We start from the raw sequence: 17,709 nt of genomic DNA on the forward strand, positions 1-17,709 counted from the left end.
GTGTGAAAAGGACTTTGTTAAGTAAGCAAATCCACTAATAACTGAAATTGAAGTGTGGTTGGTAGTTGGGGATTGTAAAGAATGCCAGTCCATAGATCCAGCCCCGGTGCACTGGAAGCCACGTAGGCTTGATGTCCCGGAAACATGGAGAAGGATTGCTATGCATATAACTCATTTCGGCACTCAGTTGTACTTGACGTTGATAGACTGTGGCTCTAGCCGTTTTGCTATTTGGAGGCAGTTGCACCGACAGGATTTTGCTGGCGTCATGAAGCAGTTGCAAAGTATATTCTGTGAAAGGGTGCACCGACCGAATTGCTAACAGATAATGCTGCGGCATTTTGCGGAAAGACATTTGCCGATTTTACACAAATGTAGGGCGCACACATTCGATTTCGGTGCGCCCACGTACCCTCCGGAAATGGAATGATTGAGATATCTCATCGCACAATAAAGTGCATTGCGACAAGAACAAAGTGCACGATCTTAGAATCAGTGTACTGGCACAACGTCACGACTAAGGACAAGACGGCCATGACGACACCTGCGAATGTGCTATACAATTATAAGATCCGTGTCAAGAGTATCGATAAAGTGATGGTGCCCGACACCACAATTGCTAATCCATACAAGGAAGAAGATGCGGTTTGGGCGAAGAATCCACTGGGAAGATGCACGACGCAGTTCGGCACAGGAACAGTAACAAAGCCAACACTCGATCTCCGTTGATGGAACACCACGCCACATAAAGGTGCGTCCAGTGTGCCTACATGATTGCGTAATCAGTGACGAACTCATTTCATCAGAAGACGAAGCCCCACTGCTGTACGAACAACCTTATGAAGAAAGCTCCTCAGAAGATGACGCACCCAACCATCCAGAGCAGGGAGAGTTTAATGATGCGGTAGATGCAGGCACCACCGAAGAAGCTCATGCGCCTTTACTCTTAAGGCAAAGTACCAGGAGGAAACGGCCTGCCCAGCATTGTCATATGTGTGATCTCAAGATCAGGAAGAAATGTGCCGAGCATGCGGTGAAAAGCGAACCCGGGACCTTTCAATTACAAATCAAGTCCACTAATGAACAACACCCATCTTACCCCCAAAGTGACAATTTAGTTTCGCTCAACGGCTATGAAAAGAACAAGCCGATAATTGATTTGCGGGTTTTGAAATGCACTTCTTTAATAACGTGTCTCGCGTTATTGCATCTTCGTATCGTGGCGTATCGATTCGGCGAGATTGTTCGCTTCTGCTTGGAAACATATGTGTCGATTCAACGGTATTTGTTCGTGACGTAGCGTGTCGATTCGGCGGTGGTGTTCAGAATTGCGTGGACGAATTTGTTAAGGATCGTGCCGTCACTTGTGAAAACAAATATATACATTTTTTTTCTGGCGCTTTCACTTCCTCGTGTAGCGACAATAAAAAAAAAAGAAAAGAAAATGCGTATTAGTTTTAAAAGAATCAGCATTTTTATTTAATTCAATTAAAAGAGGTAACTTTGTATTTCTTTATGAATAAATATTTACAAATATACTCTTAGTTTCAAGGAGTTCTATTAGTGCCTCTTTTCGCTTGAATATATTTTAAGGTATAGAAAATTTTTTTTCTGAATCTGGATACTAGGATTATGTTGATTCACAAACAGTATTTATGTATAATCACTTATGTGTACGTGGGTGCACTTTACCGAATCGTCTAAAATGTCATTGGTCCGTAAAAATAAACTTTTAACGGGTTTTCAAAATTGAATATGAAATTAATTGGTTGTCATATAATACCTTCCGCCGAAGAGGGTTATGCATTCAATCGAATGTATAATTTTGTTTGTGTGCAACCTAGCGCCTGCATCGCTTGACCAATCGTCATCAAACTTGGTCAAAATATCGGCTATAGTCAAACTTACAACTAATTTAATTTTAGTATATTAGGTCAAAGGTCAATGTCACTTTTAACGATAACTTCGGTTCTGTTCATAGAGACTCGTTACTTGTATATTGGAGCTAACGAAACCCCAAAACTTATGACTTTCGCCTTGAAAACTTTCCGTTCAGCTTTAATTGCTGATATAAATGAATGACAAATTGTTCGCAATTTAAAGCTAAATAGAAATTGAACCACCTTCTTCTTCTTCTTCTTCTTCTTCTTCTTCTTCTTCTTCTTCTTCGTCTATATAATAAAGTCTCATTTTTTTTTGTCAATAACATGCCCCTCCCTACAAAATCAATATTTCATTCCGAATATATTTAAGTCAAAGGTCAGGGTCATTTTTAGCGATAACTTTCTGTTCATAGTCTTGTTACTTGTAGATTGGAGCCAATGAAACCCCATAGCTTATACGACTTTCGCCTCGAAAAGTTCGGTCAAGGTCGAAAATATTTTCAAGTTTAATCAGATGTTGCTTAATAGCAGTAACTATTACCATGCCAAATTTCAGTTTGATTAAATAGCTTTTTGCGTTATTAATGTTTTATGACTTCAGGAATACGTCATACAATATGGAGAAGACCCAACTTTAGCTTGTCACATGGAAATATGAAGTCTGACTTGTTAGAATGTAGACTGGAATTTTTATTCAAATTTAGAATAATCTTTATAATTATAAAACTCAAATGACCTTGTAACGGGTGTTGTAACCAACATCCGGTTTACGACTTCCGGTTGCGCATGCGTACATAAACAAATAATCAACGCGAAAATAAAACCTATTGTTTTACTGTGTACGTTTTTTAGCGTCCCAATTGTTTTTTTTTCGCGTTTAAATAAACAATTGTTATTACTTTCTGCACTTTTTTTTTACATCATTCATTTCTGTATTACGTTTAAGTTATTTTAACGCAATTTTCTTACAAATAAATCTACTTTAATCCGTTGACAACCATAAGAGCATTTTACAACGGCGATTTACCCACCGCTTTCATTTTTTAAAAATTTATTCTCTATTTTTTAATACACCTTTCTTAAAACATTCATACATTTTCTTCTACACGACCAACATAAATAACCCCGAAAATATGTTTTTTTTTTAATTTGCGTTACAAATAAACAATCAACGCAATAATAAAACATATTGTTTTACTGTGTAAGTTTTCAGCATCTGAATTGTTTTTTTATCGCGTTTAAATTAAAAAAAAATTTGAATTTAACTTTAAGGAATATGGTATCTGTTCAGTGCACATTTACCTTTAAGTATGGCCAACCACTTATAATTAAATATATGTAAGTTTTTTTTCAAAAATAAACAATTATAATAAACAGAACAACTCATAGAAATCTATCTATATTCTTTTTTCATTTGAATATACTTTCATAAAAATGTTTCTGTTATGTCACAAAAAACTATTTTCTTTACGTCACAAGTGTCACGCTCATAAATTAATGCCATAGCTAATATAACATACTCACCCAACGGGTCACAGGTAATCTAGTTTGTTTTTTTTATAAAAGTTCATTCAGTTTTAGTAACTGCGCTTGAGATAATATCTGTTCCGACATGGTGATCATTTTATATTTGTTCTCGTCCTTTTTGTTGTCTCAAAAAATAATTAATAGTCATCGCCGAAATTATAGTTCCCACCAGTGTCAAATCTGCTATTCATCACAGTCTTATCAGAATTATCTACTTAAAAATATTTTTATTTAATTTTTCAATTTGATAGAATTTAATTCAATAAATTTGGCAAAATAAATAAATAAAACAAGTGCGCTTCAGTTGCCATGCTGTGAAACCGGAGGGGGACATAAATTTACACAAAAATGGCCAACAACGTGTCCAGTTTCATAGAATGGCCGTGCCATTAGCGCATCTTCTACACATCTCATGAGAGTGCATCGAGAAAGCGATCCACTTCCGGTTCAATCCAAATCGGTGGTGAAATGTTTTCTGGTGGAGAAATGAGTAATAAGTCTAGTGAGAGATATAGAAGACACAGGAATTCATTTCGCTGTCTGTTGCTTGACTGTTGGTTTATCACAGACTTTTAAACCAGTACTTACCACTCTCTCACCGCGAGAGGATGTGACATAAGGTCGAAAGGTGGGAAAACAGGCCAGCGCCCCAAGAGGTGGAGCGCTCTGGCACTGCAAAAATATATAGTAGCTCCGTCGGCATTCCCGAACAACAAGCGATAAACTTGCTCCTCCTGAAAGCCAGGAGGTAAGGTCTGTAGAGTGGACCTCCACAGGCTACACAGAACATTTTGCATTAATCCGACAGCAAAAAGGCCATCGAAATGACCCAGTTTCTATCGGTCTGACTTTCAAGGTTGGAATCTCAATCTTAGTCTCTTAACTGCATCCTTGGTAATAATTGTTGTTGTCGCACCACGTTTTTTATGGTCAACTAACCCGTAGCACAGAGAATATAGGCATTGAATCTCTATTGTTTCAGATGAGCATTGTTTGAAGATAGCGGTTTCAATCCTACCCAAAGCAGGCCAGAGGATTAGTTGGCAAAAAAAAAAAAAAAAAAGTGGTGAGGCAACAAGAACAGTAATTATTGAGGATACAGTTAAGAGACTCAACATTTCTATCCCATCGCGGTTAACCACCTGAAGAAGGTCAAAGGAATGGTTGACTGGAACGTGGTGAAACAACTATGAAGATAACATAATATCTGGATCATTCTGAGGATCTAGGACTAGCCTGGGAAATACGTCGCAATGGTGTCGTAATATCTTGGGAAGCTCTGACAGACAAAATATGCAAAAGTCGGTCAGAGCAAACTAGCCTACTGACCTGCTTTTGAAAACAATAAACAAAGGCTGGAAAAAAAGGTCATGAGGGCATTTGACGATAATAAAAAGGATCATCCACAAAGACAGATAGAGACTTTGGCAGGTGGGACATTTTTGCAAGTCACCCTACCCCCTACTGTGTTCTGATGTATTGATTGTCAGTTGAATGTCAATGAAAAATAAACAGACCAAACTCGAAGAGTTGTAAAAAGTGTCATTTTTTTTTCATGTAAGCGAAAATAAGTTTTCGTTTAAAACGTTTAAAATTGATAACGCAACCGACGTATAATTTTGGTTCCGTTACACGACATAAATACGTCACAAATACATTTGTTATATAACACACAGAGCACGTAAAAAATCTACTTACAAATTCTCGAAGCGGTATCTATTAATTTGCGCCAACGGCCCATTAATACTTCACCTCTTATTTACTCGTATTTTAAACATTAAATTAGAACTAAGGAGAAAAATATTTGAGAAATGTATTTTAGTTTATTTCGTTTTCAAATTTTTCTTCTTTATTTATATATCGTTAAACTATATATATATAAAAAAAACTACAGCAAATGATAATAATGACACTGCGTTCAGTATTATTTAAATGTTTTATAAAAGTATGTACTCATAAAAATCTTTATATATTATCATTTATTCGTTTTTTCTCTACAGTTTATGTGACTTTCAGCAAGCAATCATCTAATCGTTCATTTGCTATAATTACTTCACTTAAGATCAATATGTGATACAATACAATTACATAAAGTAATAACATTTTTACGGCAATTAAGAATGGGACGCATCACTACACAAAGACGCAATATATGTCTCCACCCGAGAGAAATATAGTTCCCTCCCGATTACAGAAATTATTTTAAGGAGTGAACATTTTAAGGAGTGGACATTTTAAGGAGTGAACATTTTAAGAATGAATTACATAGAAAACTAAAGACAACGAAAGATAAAGAGTTCGGTAAAGAATGACATCTCAGAATGCACAAGGAACGCTCCTGAGTGAAAGTGTTGTTTTGGCTGTACGCAGGAATTCAGTACACATGTATATTTCAGCTTTCGGCTTGTGCGTTTGCGTGTGTGAGATAAGCATGGAGGTGTGTGTGTGTGTGTGTGTGTGTGTGTGTGTGTGTGTGTGTGCATTAGTGTGTCTGCTTTGTTAGTGGGTATATTTTTTCTCTTCCTACTGAACAGTGCGCAAATGAGACCACTGAATGGTTCAAAACCGCAATGGAAGCACATGTTCCCATGCGGAAATTTTATAGCAAGCCCCACTCTCCCCAATGGTTTACTTCGACTTGCGCAACTGCCATTGCTCAAAGACAGCATGCATACCGCAGATTTAACCGACATAAGTCCAGTTCAAACAAACAGAAGTACATAGAAGCTAGAAATAACGTTAACAAAGAAATAGCGACAGCCAAGAGAGAATTTACTGAAACCACTAAAAAACGCATCGAAGCACAAAAATTAGGAAATCGTGACTTCTGGAAAATCTACAACAGTGTAGTAAATAATGGGCAATCAACAATTCCCCCACTAACCAACAATCATGAGGTTGTTTGCTCAGCAACCGACAAAGCTAATATGCTTGCCAGCCGGTTTGCCTCGAACTCCACACTGGACCCTTCCAACCACCCCCTGCCTGACTTTCCTTTGCGGACAGACGCCACGCTAGACGATCTAAAAATCACCCCTGCTCAGGTACATGCTATCATAAAAAATCTTGACACTTCAAAAGCATGTGGACCTGATCTCATCCCAGCTGTGCTATTAAAAAAGTGCTCAGCCGAAGTAGCTCCAGTTCTCTCCAAACTCTACAACAAATGCCTTAATGAATCATGCTTTCCGGGCTGTTGGAAAACCGCTTCTGTTGTACCAATATTCAAGAAGTCTGCCGAAAGAACTGACCCATCAAATTATCGCCCCATTAGCCTCCTCCCACTTTTCGCCAAAATATTTGAGACCTTAATTAACCATGCTCTAGTCCGGCACCTTACAGATGCTAAACTTCTGACTGACAAACAATATGGATTTAGACAAGCCCGTTCCACAGCTGACATCCTCACTGTAATCTCTGAACGTATATACCATTCACTGGACAAAGCGGGGGAGGGCAGAGCGGTAGCTCTAGATATATCCAAGGCTTTTGACAGGGTATGGCACAAGGGTCTCCTCAGGAAAATTAAATCATACGGTATCACTGGTAGAATACTTAGTATAATTAAATCCTTCTTAGATAAGAGAAACATCCAGGTTGTCCTCGACGGTCGAACATCTAAACAGTGTGATAAAAATGCGGGAGTGCCTCAGGGATCTATTCTTGGACCTCTATTGTTCCTGATATTTATTAATGACCTCCCCGACAAAACTGCCTCTGAGATGGGTATATATGCTGATGACACTACACTCTATAACAGGCATGACAGGAAAACAAATGAACACATATCTAAAGAAATGGTAAAAACACTAGAGGATGACCTCCAATCTGTAGTGGAATGGGAACATAAATGGATGGTCACATTCAATGCTGCCAAGACTAAACTGGTTTCCTTCAATAACTACAAGAAACCTTCTCTGCCACCAATAGCAATGGCTAGTGACTCCCTGTCTGAGAGTACATCTTTCAAACTGCTTGGCCTAACGTTCACAGGAAATATGAGCTGGAACAATTATATTGAAAACATTGCCAGGGCCGCTGCAAAAAAGGTAGGCTCTCTCTACCGTGCTAGAAAACTACTGACACCTGAAAGTATCCTGTATCTCTATAAGGCCACCATTCGCCCATGTATGGAATATTGTTGTCACATCTGGGCTGGTGTGTCTACTACTAGTCTCTCGCTCCTAGACAAGGTTAAAAAAAGAGTCGCCAATCTGATAGGCCCTGAACTGGCATCTAAGCTTCAGCCTCTGTCCCATCGACGAAACGTTGCATCCCTCTGCTTGTTCTACAAGTATTTTAATGGTGAATGCTCTGACGAACTGCAGACACTTGTTACCCAACGACGCAGACACCCTCGACAAACCCGACAGACAGCTAAATCCCACCCCCACACAGTAGAGATCCCTAGATATAAAAGATCTTTCTACTCCAGTAGTTTCTTCCCCAGAACCGCTTGCTAGACTCTGGAATTCCATTCCAGGATCCTGCTTCCCCAACTGTACTGGCATGCAGAAGTTACAAGTGCAACGTGAACCGACATCTTGCTGCCCAAATCCCTACATAATGCCCCAGTAGTTGCTGACCCTGATAGTAGCCCCCTACACCAAAGTGGCAATGTGCCTTGTTTGGGGTGTAAATGTAATAATATATATATATATATATATATATATATATATATATATATATATATATATATATATATATATATATATATATATATATATAAATAGTGTACGTGCGTTCGCTGAATGACGTGTGTATGCTTTGCTCGGCGAACAGAAATTTGTGAGTGTGTCACTCGTATTATCTGTGGAGGATCTTCGTCTCAAAGTAATTATATCATAGTAACGTATGTTGTATTTGAAAGAAAACGAGGAAAGAAAGAAAGACAGCTGTGTGTTTTGGTTTTTATAGTATAGCAGATTTTCGGAACTAGAATATCTTTAGCGGATCTAAATATCTTTTGTTCATTTGATCTGCCGTCCAATCAAGATACGTGATGTAATCAATATGAATACGTCCGGGTTTCTCCGCAAAAGAATATGATTGGCTGGTGTAAGCCATAACTATGAACAGATACAATAACTTGAGGTAGACGTTGAAAGATACACCGGGAGCCTAAAGCTTAAGCATTTTACTAGCTACGATTACGAAAAGTGACTTACGAAAGTGATTTAGTAGATTGTATTGCTCGATTACAGTAGTCAATACCACACAGCTAGTCCAAATAAATATATCCCTTTACCGGAACATATCAAGACCTAGGGAAAAAATTCGCTGCCATTTCTAACAATTTGCTAATTTATTTAACATTCGTTCGATTCTTTTTGTTTTTGTTGTGCCTTATTTTCTATATTTAATTATTTTCTATTTTTAATTATTTTCTATTTTTAATTATTTTCTATTTTTAATTATTTTCTTATTTTTAATTATTTTCTATTTTTAATTATTTTCTATTTTTAATTATTTTTTATTTTTAATTATTTTCTATTTTTAATTATTTTCTATTTTTAATTATTTTCTTATTTTTAATTATTTTCTAATTTTAATTATTTTCTATTTTTAATATTTTCTATTTTTAATTATTTTCTATTTTTAATATTTTTCTAATTTTAATTATTTCTTATTTTAATTATTTTCTATTTTTAATTATTTTCTATTTTTAATTATTTTCTATCTTTAATTATTTTCTTATTTTTAATTATTTTCTATTTTTAATTATTTTCTTATTTTTAATTATTTTCTATTTTTACTTATTTTCTATTTTTAATTATTTCCTATTTTAAATTATTTTCTATTTTTAATTATTTTCTTATTTTTACTTATTTTCTTATTTTAATTATTTTCTAATTTTAATTATTTTCTAATTTAAATTATTTTCTATTTTTAATTATTTCCTATTTTAATTATTTTCTAATTTTAATTATTTTCTTATTTTTAATTATTTTCTTATTTAAATTATTTTCTATTTTTAATTATTTTCTATTTTTAATTATTTTCTTATTTTTAATTATTTTCTAATTTTAATTATTTTCTACTTTTAATTATTTTCTATTTTTAATTATTTTCTTATTTTCTTATTTTAATTATTTTCTTATTTTTAATTATTTTTTATTTTTAATTATTTTCTATTTTTAATTATTTTCTATTTTTAATTATTTTCTTATTTTTAATTATTTTCTATTTTTAATTATTTTCTACTTTTAATTATTTTCTTATTTTAATTATTTTCTATTTTTAATTATTTTCGTATTTTAATTATTTTCTAATTTTAATTATTTTCTATTTGTCATTATTTTATAATTTTAATTATTTTCTATTTGTAATTATTTTCTATTTTTAATTATTTTGTTATTTTTAATCATTTTCTTATTTTAATTATTTTGCATTTTTAATTATTTTCTTATTTTAATTATTTTCTATTTTTAATTATTTTCTAATTTTAATTATTTTCTATTTTTAATTATTTTCTTATTTTAATTATTTTCTATTTTTAATTATTTTCTATTTTTAATTATTTTCTTATTTCAATTATTTTCTATTTTTTATTATTTTCTATTTTTAATTATTTTCTATTTTAAATTATTTTCTATCTTTAATTATTTTCTATTTTAAGTTATTTCCTATTCTTAATTATTTCCTATTTTAAATTATTTTCTTATTTTAATTATTTTCTTATTTTTAATTATTTTCTAATTTTAATAATTTCCAATTTTATTATTTTCTATCTTTAATTATTTTCTATTTTTAGTTATTTTCTTATTTTTAATTATTTTCTATTTTTAATTATTTTCTTATTTTAATTATTTTCTATTTGTAATTATTTTCTATTTTTAATTATTTTCTATTTTTAGTTATTTTCTTATTTTTAATTATTTTCTATTTTTAATTATTTTCTTATTTTTAATTATTTTCTAATTTTAATAATTTCCAATTTTTATTATTTTCTATCTTTAATTATTTTCTATTTTTAGTTATTTTCTTATTTTTAATTATTTTCTATTTTTAATCATTTTCTATGTTTAATTATTTTCTATTTGTAATTATTTTCTATGTTTAATTATTTTGTTATTTTTAATCATTTTCTTATTTTAATTATTTTCTTATTTTTAATTATTTTCTTATTTTTAATTATTTTCTAATGTTAATTATTTTCTATTTTTAATTATTTTCTATTTTTAATTATTTTCTATTTTTAATTATTTTCTTATTTTAATTATTTTTTATTTTTAATTATTGTCTATTTTTAATTATTTTCTTATTTTAATTATTTTTTATTTTTAATTGTTTTCTAGTTTTAATTATTTTCTTGTTTTTATTATTTTCTAATTTTAATTATTTTCTATTTTTAATTATTTTCTATTTTTAATTATTTTCTTATTTTAATTATTTTCTATTTTTAATTATTTTCTATTTTTAATTATTTTCTATTTTTAATTATTTTCTTATTTTAATTATTTTTTATTTTTAATTGTTTTCTAGTTTTAATTATTTTCTTGTTTTTATTATTTTCTAATTTTAATTATTTTCTATTTTTAATTATTTTCTATTTTTAATTATTTTCTTATTTTAATTATTTTCTATTTTTAATTATTTTCTATTTTTAATTATTTTCTATTTTTAATTATTTTCTTATTTTTAATTATTTTCTATTTTTAATTATTTCCTATTTTTAATTATTTTCCATGTTTAATTATTTTCTTATTTTAATTATTTTCTATTTTTAATTATTTTCTTATTTCAATTATTTTCTATTTTTAATTATTTTCTATATTTAATTATTTTCTATTTTAAATTATTTTCTATCTTTAATTATTTTCTATTTTTAGTTATTTCCTATTCTTAATTATTTCCTATTTTAAAGTATTTTCTTATTTTAATTATTTTCTTATTTATAATTATTTTCTAATTTTAATTATTTTCTATTTTTAATTATTTTCTATCTTTAATTATTTTCTATTTTTAGTTATTTTCTTATTTTTAATTATTTCCTTATTTTTAATTATTTTCTATTTTTAATTATTTTCTAATTTTAATTATTTCTTATTTTAAAGTATTTTCTTATTTTAATTATTTTCTTATTTTTAATTATTTTCTAATTTTAATTATTTTCTATATTTAATTATTTTTTATTTTTAATTATTTTCTATTTTTAATTATTTTCTTATTTGTAATTATTTTCTATTTTTAATTATTTTCTTATTTTTAATTATTTTCTATTTTTAATTATTATCTATTTTAAATTATTTTCTTATTTTAATTATTTTCTATTTTTAATTATTTTCTATTTTTAATTATTTTGTTATTTTGAATCATTTTCTTATTTTAATTATTTTATAATTTTGATCATTTTCTATTTTTAATTATTTTCTATTTTTAATTATTTTCTATTTTTAATTATTTTCTTATTTTTACTTATTTTCTTATTTTAATTATTTTCTAATTTTAATTATTTTCTAATTTTTATTATTTTCTATTTTTAATTATTTCCTATTTTAATTATTTTCGTATTTTAATTATTTTCTTATTTTTAATTTTTTTCTTATTTTAATTATTTTCTATTTTTAATTATTTTCTTATTTTAATTATTTTCTATTTGTAATTATTTTCTATTTTTAATTATTTTCTATTTTTAGTTATTTTCTTATTTTTAATTATTTTCTATTTTTAATTATTTTCTTATTTTTAATTATTTTCTAATTTTAATAATTTCCAATTTTTATTATTTTCTATCTTTAATTATTTTCTATTTTTAGTTATTGTCTTATTTTTAATTATTTTCTATTTTTAATCATTTTCTTATTTTAATTATTTTCTATTTGTAATTATTTTCTATGTTTAATTATTTTGTTATTTTTAATCATTTTCTTATTTTAATTATTTTCTATTTTTAATTATTTTCTTATTTTTAATTATTTTCTAATGTTAATTATTTTCTATTTTTAATTATTTTCTAATTTTTATTATTTTCTATTTTTAATTATTTTCTTATTTTAATTATTTTTTATTTTTAATTGTTTTCTAGTTTTAATTATTTTCTTGTTTTTACTATTTTCTAATTTTAATTATTTTCTATTTTTAATTATTTTCTATTTTTAATTATTTTCTTATTTTAATTATTTTCTATTTTTAATTATTTTCTATTTTTAATTATTTTCTATTTTTAATTATTTTCTTATTTTTAATTATTTTCTATTTTTAATTATTTCCTATTTTTAATTATTTTCCATTTTTAATTATTTTCTTATTTTAATTATGTTCTATTTTTAATTATTTTCTTATTTCAATTATTTTCTATTTTTAATTATTTTCTATTTTTAATTATTTTCTATTTTAAATTATTTTCTATTTTTAATTATTTTCTATTTTTAGTTTTTTTCTTATTCTTAATTATTTCCTATTTTAAAGTATTATCTTATTTTAATTATTTTCTTATTTATAATTATTTTCTAATTTTAATTATTTTCTATTTGTAATTATTTTCTATCTTTAATTATTTTCTATTTTTAGTTATTTTCTTATTTTTAATTATTTTCTATTTTTAATTATTTTCTATTTTTAATTATTTTCTAATTTTAATTATTTCTTATTTTAAAGTATTTTCTTATTTTAATTATTTTCTTATTTTTAATTATTTTCTAATTTTAATTATTTTCTATATTTAATTATTTTCTATTTTTAATTATTTTCTATTTTTAGTTATTTTCTTATTTGTAATTATTTTCTATTTTTAATTATTTTCTTATTTTTAATTATTTTCTATTTTTAATTATTATCTATTTTAAATTATTTTCTATCTTTAATTATTTTCTTATTTTAATTATTTTCTATTTTTAATTATTTTGTTATTTTGAATCATTTTCTTATTTTAATTATTTTATAATTTTAATCATTTTCTATTTTTAATTATTTTCTATTTTTAATTATTTTCTATTTTTAATTATTTTCTTATTTTTACTTATTTTCTTATTTTAATTATTTTCTAATTTTAATTATTTTCTATTTTTAATTATTTACTATTTTAATTATTTTCGTATTTTAATTATTTTCTTATTGTTAATTATTTTCTTATTTTAATTATTTTCTATTTTTAATTATTTTCAATTTTTAATTATTTTCTTATTATAATTATTTTCTATTTTTGATTATTTTCTTATTTTTAATTATTTTCTAATTTTAATTATTTTCTACTTTTAATTATTTTCTATTATTAATTATTTTCTTATTTTAATTATTTTCTATTTTTAATTATTTTCGTATTTTAATTGTTTTCTAATTTTAATTATTTTCTATTTTTAATTATTTTCTAATTTTAATTATTTTCTATTTGTAATTATTTTCTATTTTTAATTATTTTGTTATTTTTAATCATTTTCTTATTTTAATTATTTTCTATTTTTAATTATTTTCTTATTTTAATTATTTTCTATTTTTAATTATTTTCTAATGTTAATTATTTTCTATTTTTAATTATTTACTTATTTTAATTATTTTCTATTTTTTATTGTTTTCTAGTTTTAATTATTTTCTTGTTTTTATTATTTTCTATTTTTAATTGTTTTCTTATTTCAATTATTTTCTATTTTGAATTATTTTCTATTTTAAATTATTTTCTTATTTTAATTATTTTCTTATTTTAATTATTTTCTAATTTAAATTATTTTCTAATTTTAATTATTTTCTAGTTTTAATTATTTTCTAATTTTATTTATTTCCTATTTTTGATTATTTTCAATTTTTAATTATTTTCTTATTTTTAATTATTTTCTATTTTTAATTGTTTTCTATTTTTAATTATTTTCTATGTTTAATTATTTTCTAATTTTAATTATTTTCTGTTTTTAATTATTTTCTAATTTTAATTATTTTCTTATTTTAATGATTTTGTATTTTTAATTATTTTCTATTTTTAATTATTTTCTATTTTAAATTATTTTCTATTTTTAATTATTTTCTATTTTTAGTTATTTCCTATTTTTAATTATTTTCTTATTTTTAATTATTTTCTTATTTTTAATTATTTTCTTATTTTTAATTATTTTCTATTTTTAATTATTTTCTATTTTTAATTATTTTCTGTCTTTAATTATTTCCTATTTTTAATTATTTCCTATTTTTAATTATTTTCTAATTTTAATTATTTTCTATTTTTAATTATTTTCTGATTTTAATCATTTTCTATTTTAATATTTTTCTAATTTTAATTATTTTCTTATTTTAATTATTTTCTATTTTTAATGATTTTCTATCTTTAATTATTTTCTATTTTTAATTATTTTCTTATTTTTAATTATTTTCTATTTTTAATTATTTTTTTATTTTTAATTATTTTCTATTTTTAATTATTTTCTATTTTTAATTATTTTCTGTCTTTAATTATTTTCTAATTTTAATTATTTCCTATTTTTAATTATTTTCCATTTTTAATTATTTTCTTATTTTTAATTATTTTCTTATTTTTAATTATTTTCTAATTTTAATTCTTTTCTAATATTAATTATTTTCTATTTTTAATTATTTTCTTATTTTTTAATTATTTTCTTATTTTAATTATGTTCTTATTTTTAATTATTTTCTAATTTTAATTATTTTCTATTTTTAAATATTTTCTATTTTTAATTATTTTCTTGTTTTAATTATTTTCTATTTTTAATTAATTTCTATTTTTAATTATTTTCTATTTTTACTTATTTTCTATCTTTAATTATTTCCTATTTTTAATTATTTCCTATTTTTAATTATTTTCTAATTTTAATTATTTTCTGCCAGCTTCCCTCCGGACTACAATTTGGATGTCTTCAAGTCCAATGTTAACAAATTCCTAATGAACCGCCCCCTTAAGTAAACATTTCAGCAAATCTCCTCACTAACTTTATGTACTTGCAATAACCCTTATCCCTGAGTGGCTTCCGGGCCTTGATAAGTGGTGATCGCTGTGTAAAAAAAAAAAAATTTTTTAATTATTTTCTATTTTTAATTATTTTCTATTTTTAATTATTTCCTATTTTTAATTATTTCCTATTTTAAATTATTTTCTTATTTTAATTATTTTCTTATTTTAATTATTTTCTAATTTTAATTATTTTCTATTTTTAATTATTTTCTAATTTTAATTATTTCTTATTTTAATTATTTCTTATTTTAATTATTTTCTATTTTTAATTATTTTCTATTTTTAATTATTTTCTATTTTAAATTATTTTCTATCTTTAATTATTTTCTATTTTTAATTATTTCCTATTTTTAATTATTTTCTATTTCTAATTATTTCCTATTTTAATTATTTTCTTATACTATTATTTAAAACAAACCGACATTTTTTTTTGTTTCGCAGCGGCGCCGGCAAAACGACGTTGATGAATGTGTTAACGAATCGAACCGGAAATACGGTTACCGTGTCTGGTCTTGTGACGCTGAATGGCCGAGTTGTTGGCGAAGAAATCAGTTCAATATCAGCCTACATCCAACAAGATGATGTCTTTATACCAACGTTGACTGTCAAAGAACAACTCATGTTTCGGGTAAGAAAATGTGAATGGTGTATTTATATAAAATAACATCAATAAAAGTAAATGTAGGTTCTATCGTTTGCTAATACACCAAGATGTAGGGGAGGGAGCCACTCTTTCTAAAACTTCTGTTCACGCCAAACAAAGCATACTGCCACTGACACTGAAGCATAAAAAAAAAAAAATTACCTGCCACTCTAAATCCTAATGTAGATCTGTTTCTTGTAAATTAATAACCCCTATCCCTTGAAGACTAACAATCTGCTCCTTCCCACCAAACCGCCACTTAACTCCTACATTTCACTCCGTTTTGTACTGGAATCTTTAACTTCCAGCCCCTGACTCTCACATGCTAACTGCTTAGTCATCACTAAACATCTATACAATTCTACCCTCTAGACATGCATTGGAGTTCATTCCTATTCCAGTTGGTATTAAACAGCCAAAGTATGTACTCGGAAGCAAAGCACACCGCACTGCATTACACAACTGTCTCCTCTTAGATAGCTTTGCAACGCTAATACGAAACTGAACCAATGCTCCTTGCTATGCTAAATGTCCATAACTTTTACTTGAAAGCTGAAAACATCTTCTCTCAATAATAGAAACTCACCTTGTACCTCCAACTTTATTCGCACCTACTAAAACCAGCCATATATCTATTTACCAAATTATGCATGACTCAAAACTTACTGTTTTACCCGTACTATATTGCACTTGCATCTCATGCCCTGCTATCATCTAAAATATAGTTTTGGCACAACTCGTAGTTCAATTCTAAACACCTCACACTTTAATATTATACTAGACCCAAGCTCACATGAATAAAAAAAAAAAAATAAATAAATAAATAAAAATAAAAATAAAAAAGGAAAAAAATAATAAAAAATATATATAAACAAAAGTGAAAGCCTCAAACCACATTATCTCCTAACAAGCCTCCTTACAATCATAGTTGCTTACACTGCATGAGCTCTACTCAACCCCTTTATCCACTAACAATGAAATAACAATATCCCTAATCCACTTTGAGGAGTGTAACTATTTAGCAGATATAACCTCTACAAACTAACCCAATAACATTAACTAACCACGCGGGGTCGCAGAAATACCTGGATTAGAACCCAGGCGCGGAGCAAACCCTCTCAGTGGTGACGGACCCAGTGGATCTTTCCAGATCATCCGTCTAGGAGAAGGAAAACTCTGAAACTAAACCAAAGAGGAGGGAGGCCTCTTCAGTCTTGGATGACAACCTTCCTAGAGCTGGTGACTCAAACAAATTACCGGTTTGCAATACCTAAATTGCTTAAGGAGTAGATAGGTCCTGCCTATCGCCCGGCTTCCATACTCCTTCTTTGTCTATTAGTCAGGCGCAGAGATACTATCACAGTGATTCGACAGAAACACCCATTGGTAGATCTTGTTTCTTGTCTAGGGCAATGAACGCCGTTTCCCCCACTCCCGAGACACCCCACCCCTAAAGCTGGGCACTTGAGAATGCTTGAGTACCACATATGCCTGAGCAATTAGATTGGGTTGACCTTCCTCTGATGGGTTGAGGGTACCGGATTGACAGTTACTGGCTGCTGTTTCCGACTGGTAGTACAGGTGCCCTAACTCTTTGGTAGCGCTTAGAGCGGCTGCTCCATCAACAGTTGAATAATATCGGGATGTTTGCAGTGCCATGGCGCGCATGGAAAGGGACCCTGCACTCATCCCCGGTGGGCTTTCCTGAGGCCACAGTCCTAGTTGATGGAGGGTCAGCTAATGGTCTACTTGTGATGCAT

At 27.0% G+C, this 17,709-nt stretch overlaps 1 protein-coding gene across 1 annotated transcript in view; it reads left to right on the top strand.

The window, feature by feature from the left end:
- Positions 1–17,709, top strand: part of LOC145291558 (protein white-like) — a 302,163-nt gene that overhangs the window by 73,441 nt on the left and 211,013 nt on the right. Inside the window, exon 3 of the mRNA XM_080137621.1 lies at positions 15,748–15,934. Coding sequence (XP_079993747.1) covers positions 15,748–15,934 — 187 coding nt within the window. The remainder of the gene's footprint in view (positions 1–15,747; positions 15,935–17,709) is intronic.

This window comes from Euprymna scolopes, chromosome 12 (genome assembly GCF_053919585.1).
Source record: "Euprymna scolopes isolate OS-2025 chromosome 12, ASM5391958v1, whole genome shotgun sequence".
Taxonomy (NCBI): domain Eukaryota; kingdom Metazoa; phylum Mollusca; class Cephalopoda; order Sepiida; family Sepiolidae; genus Euprymna; species Euprymna scolopes.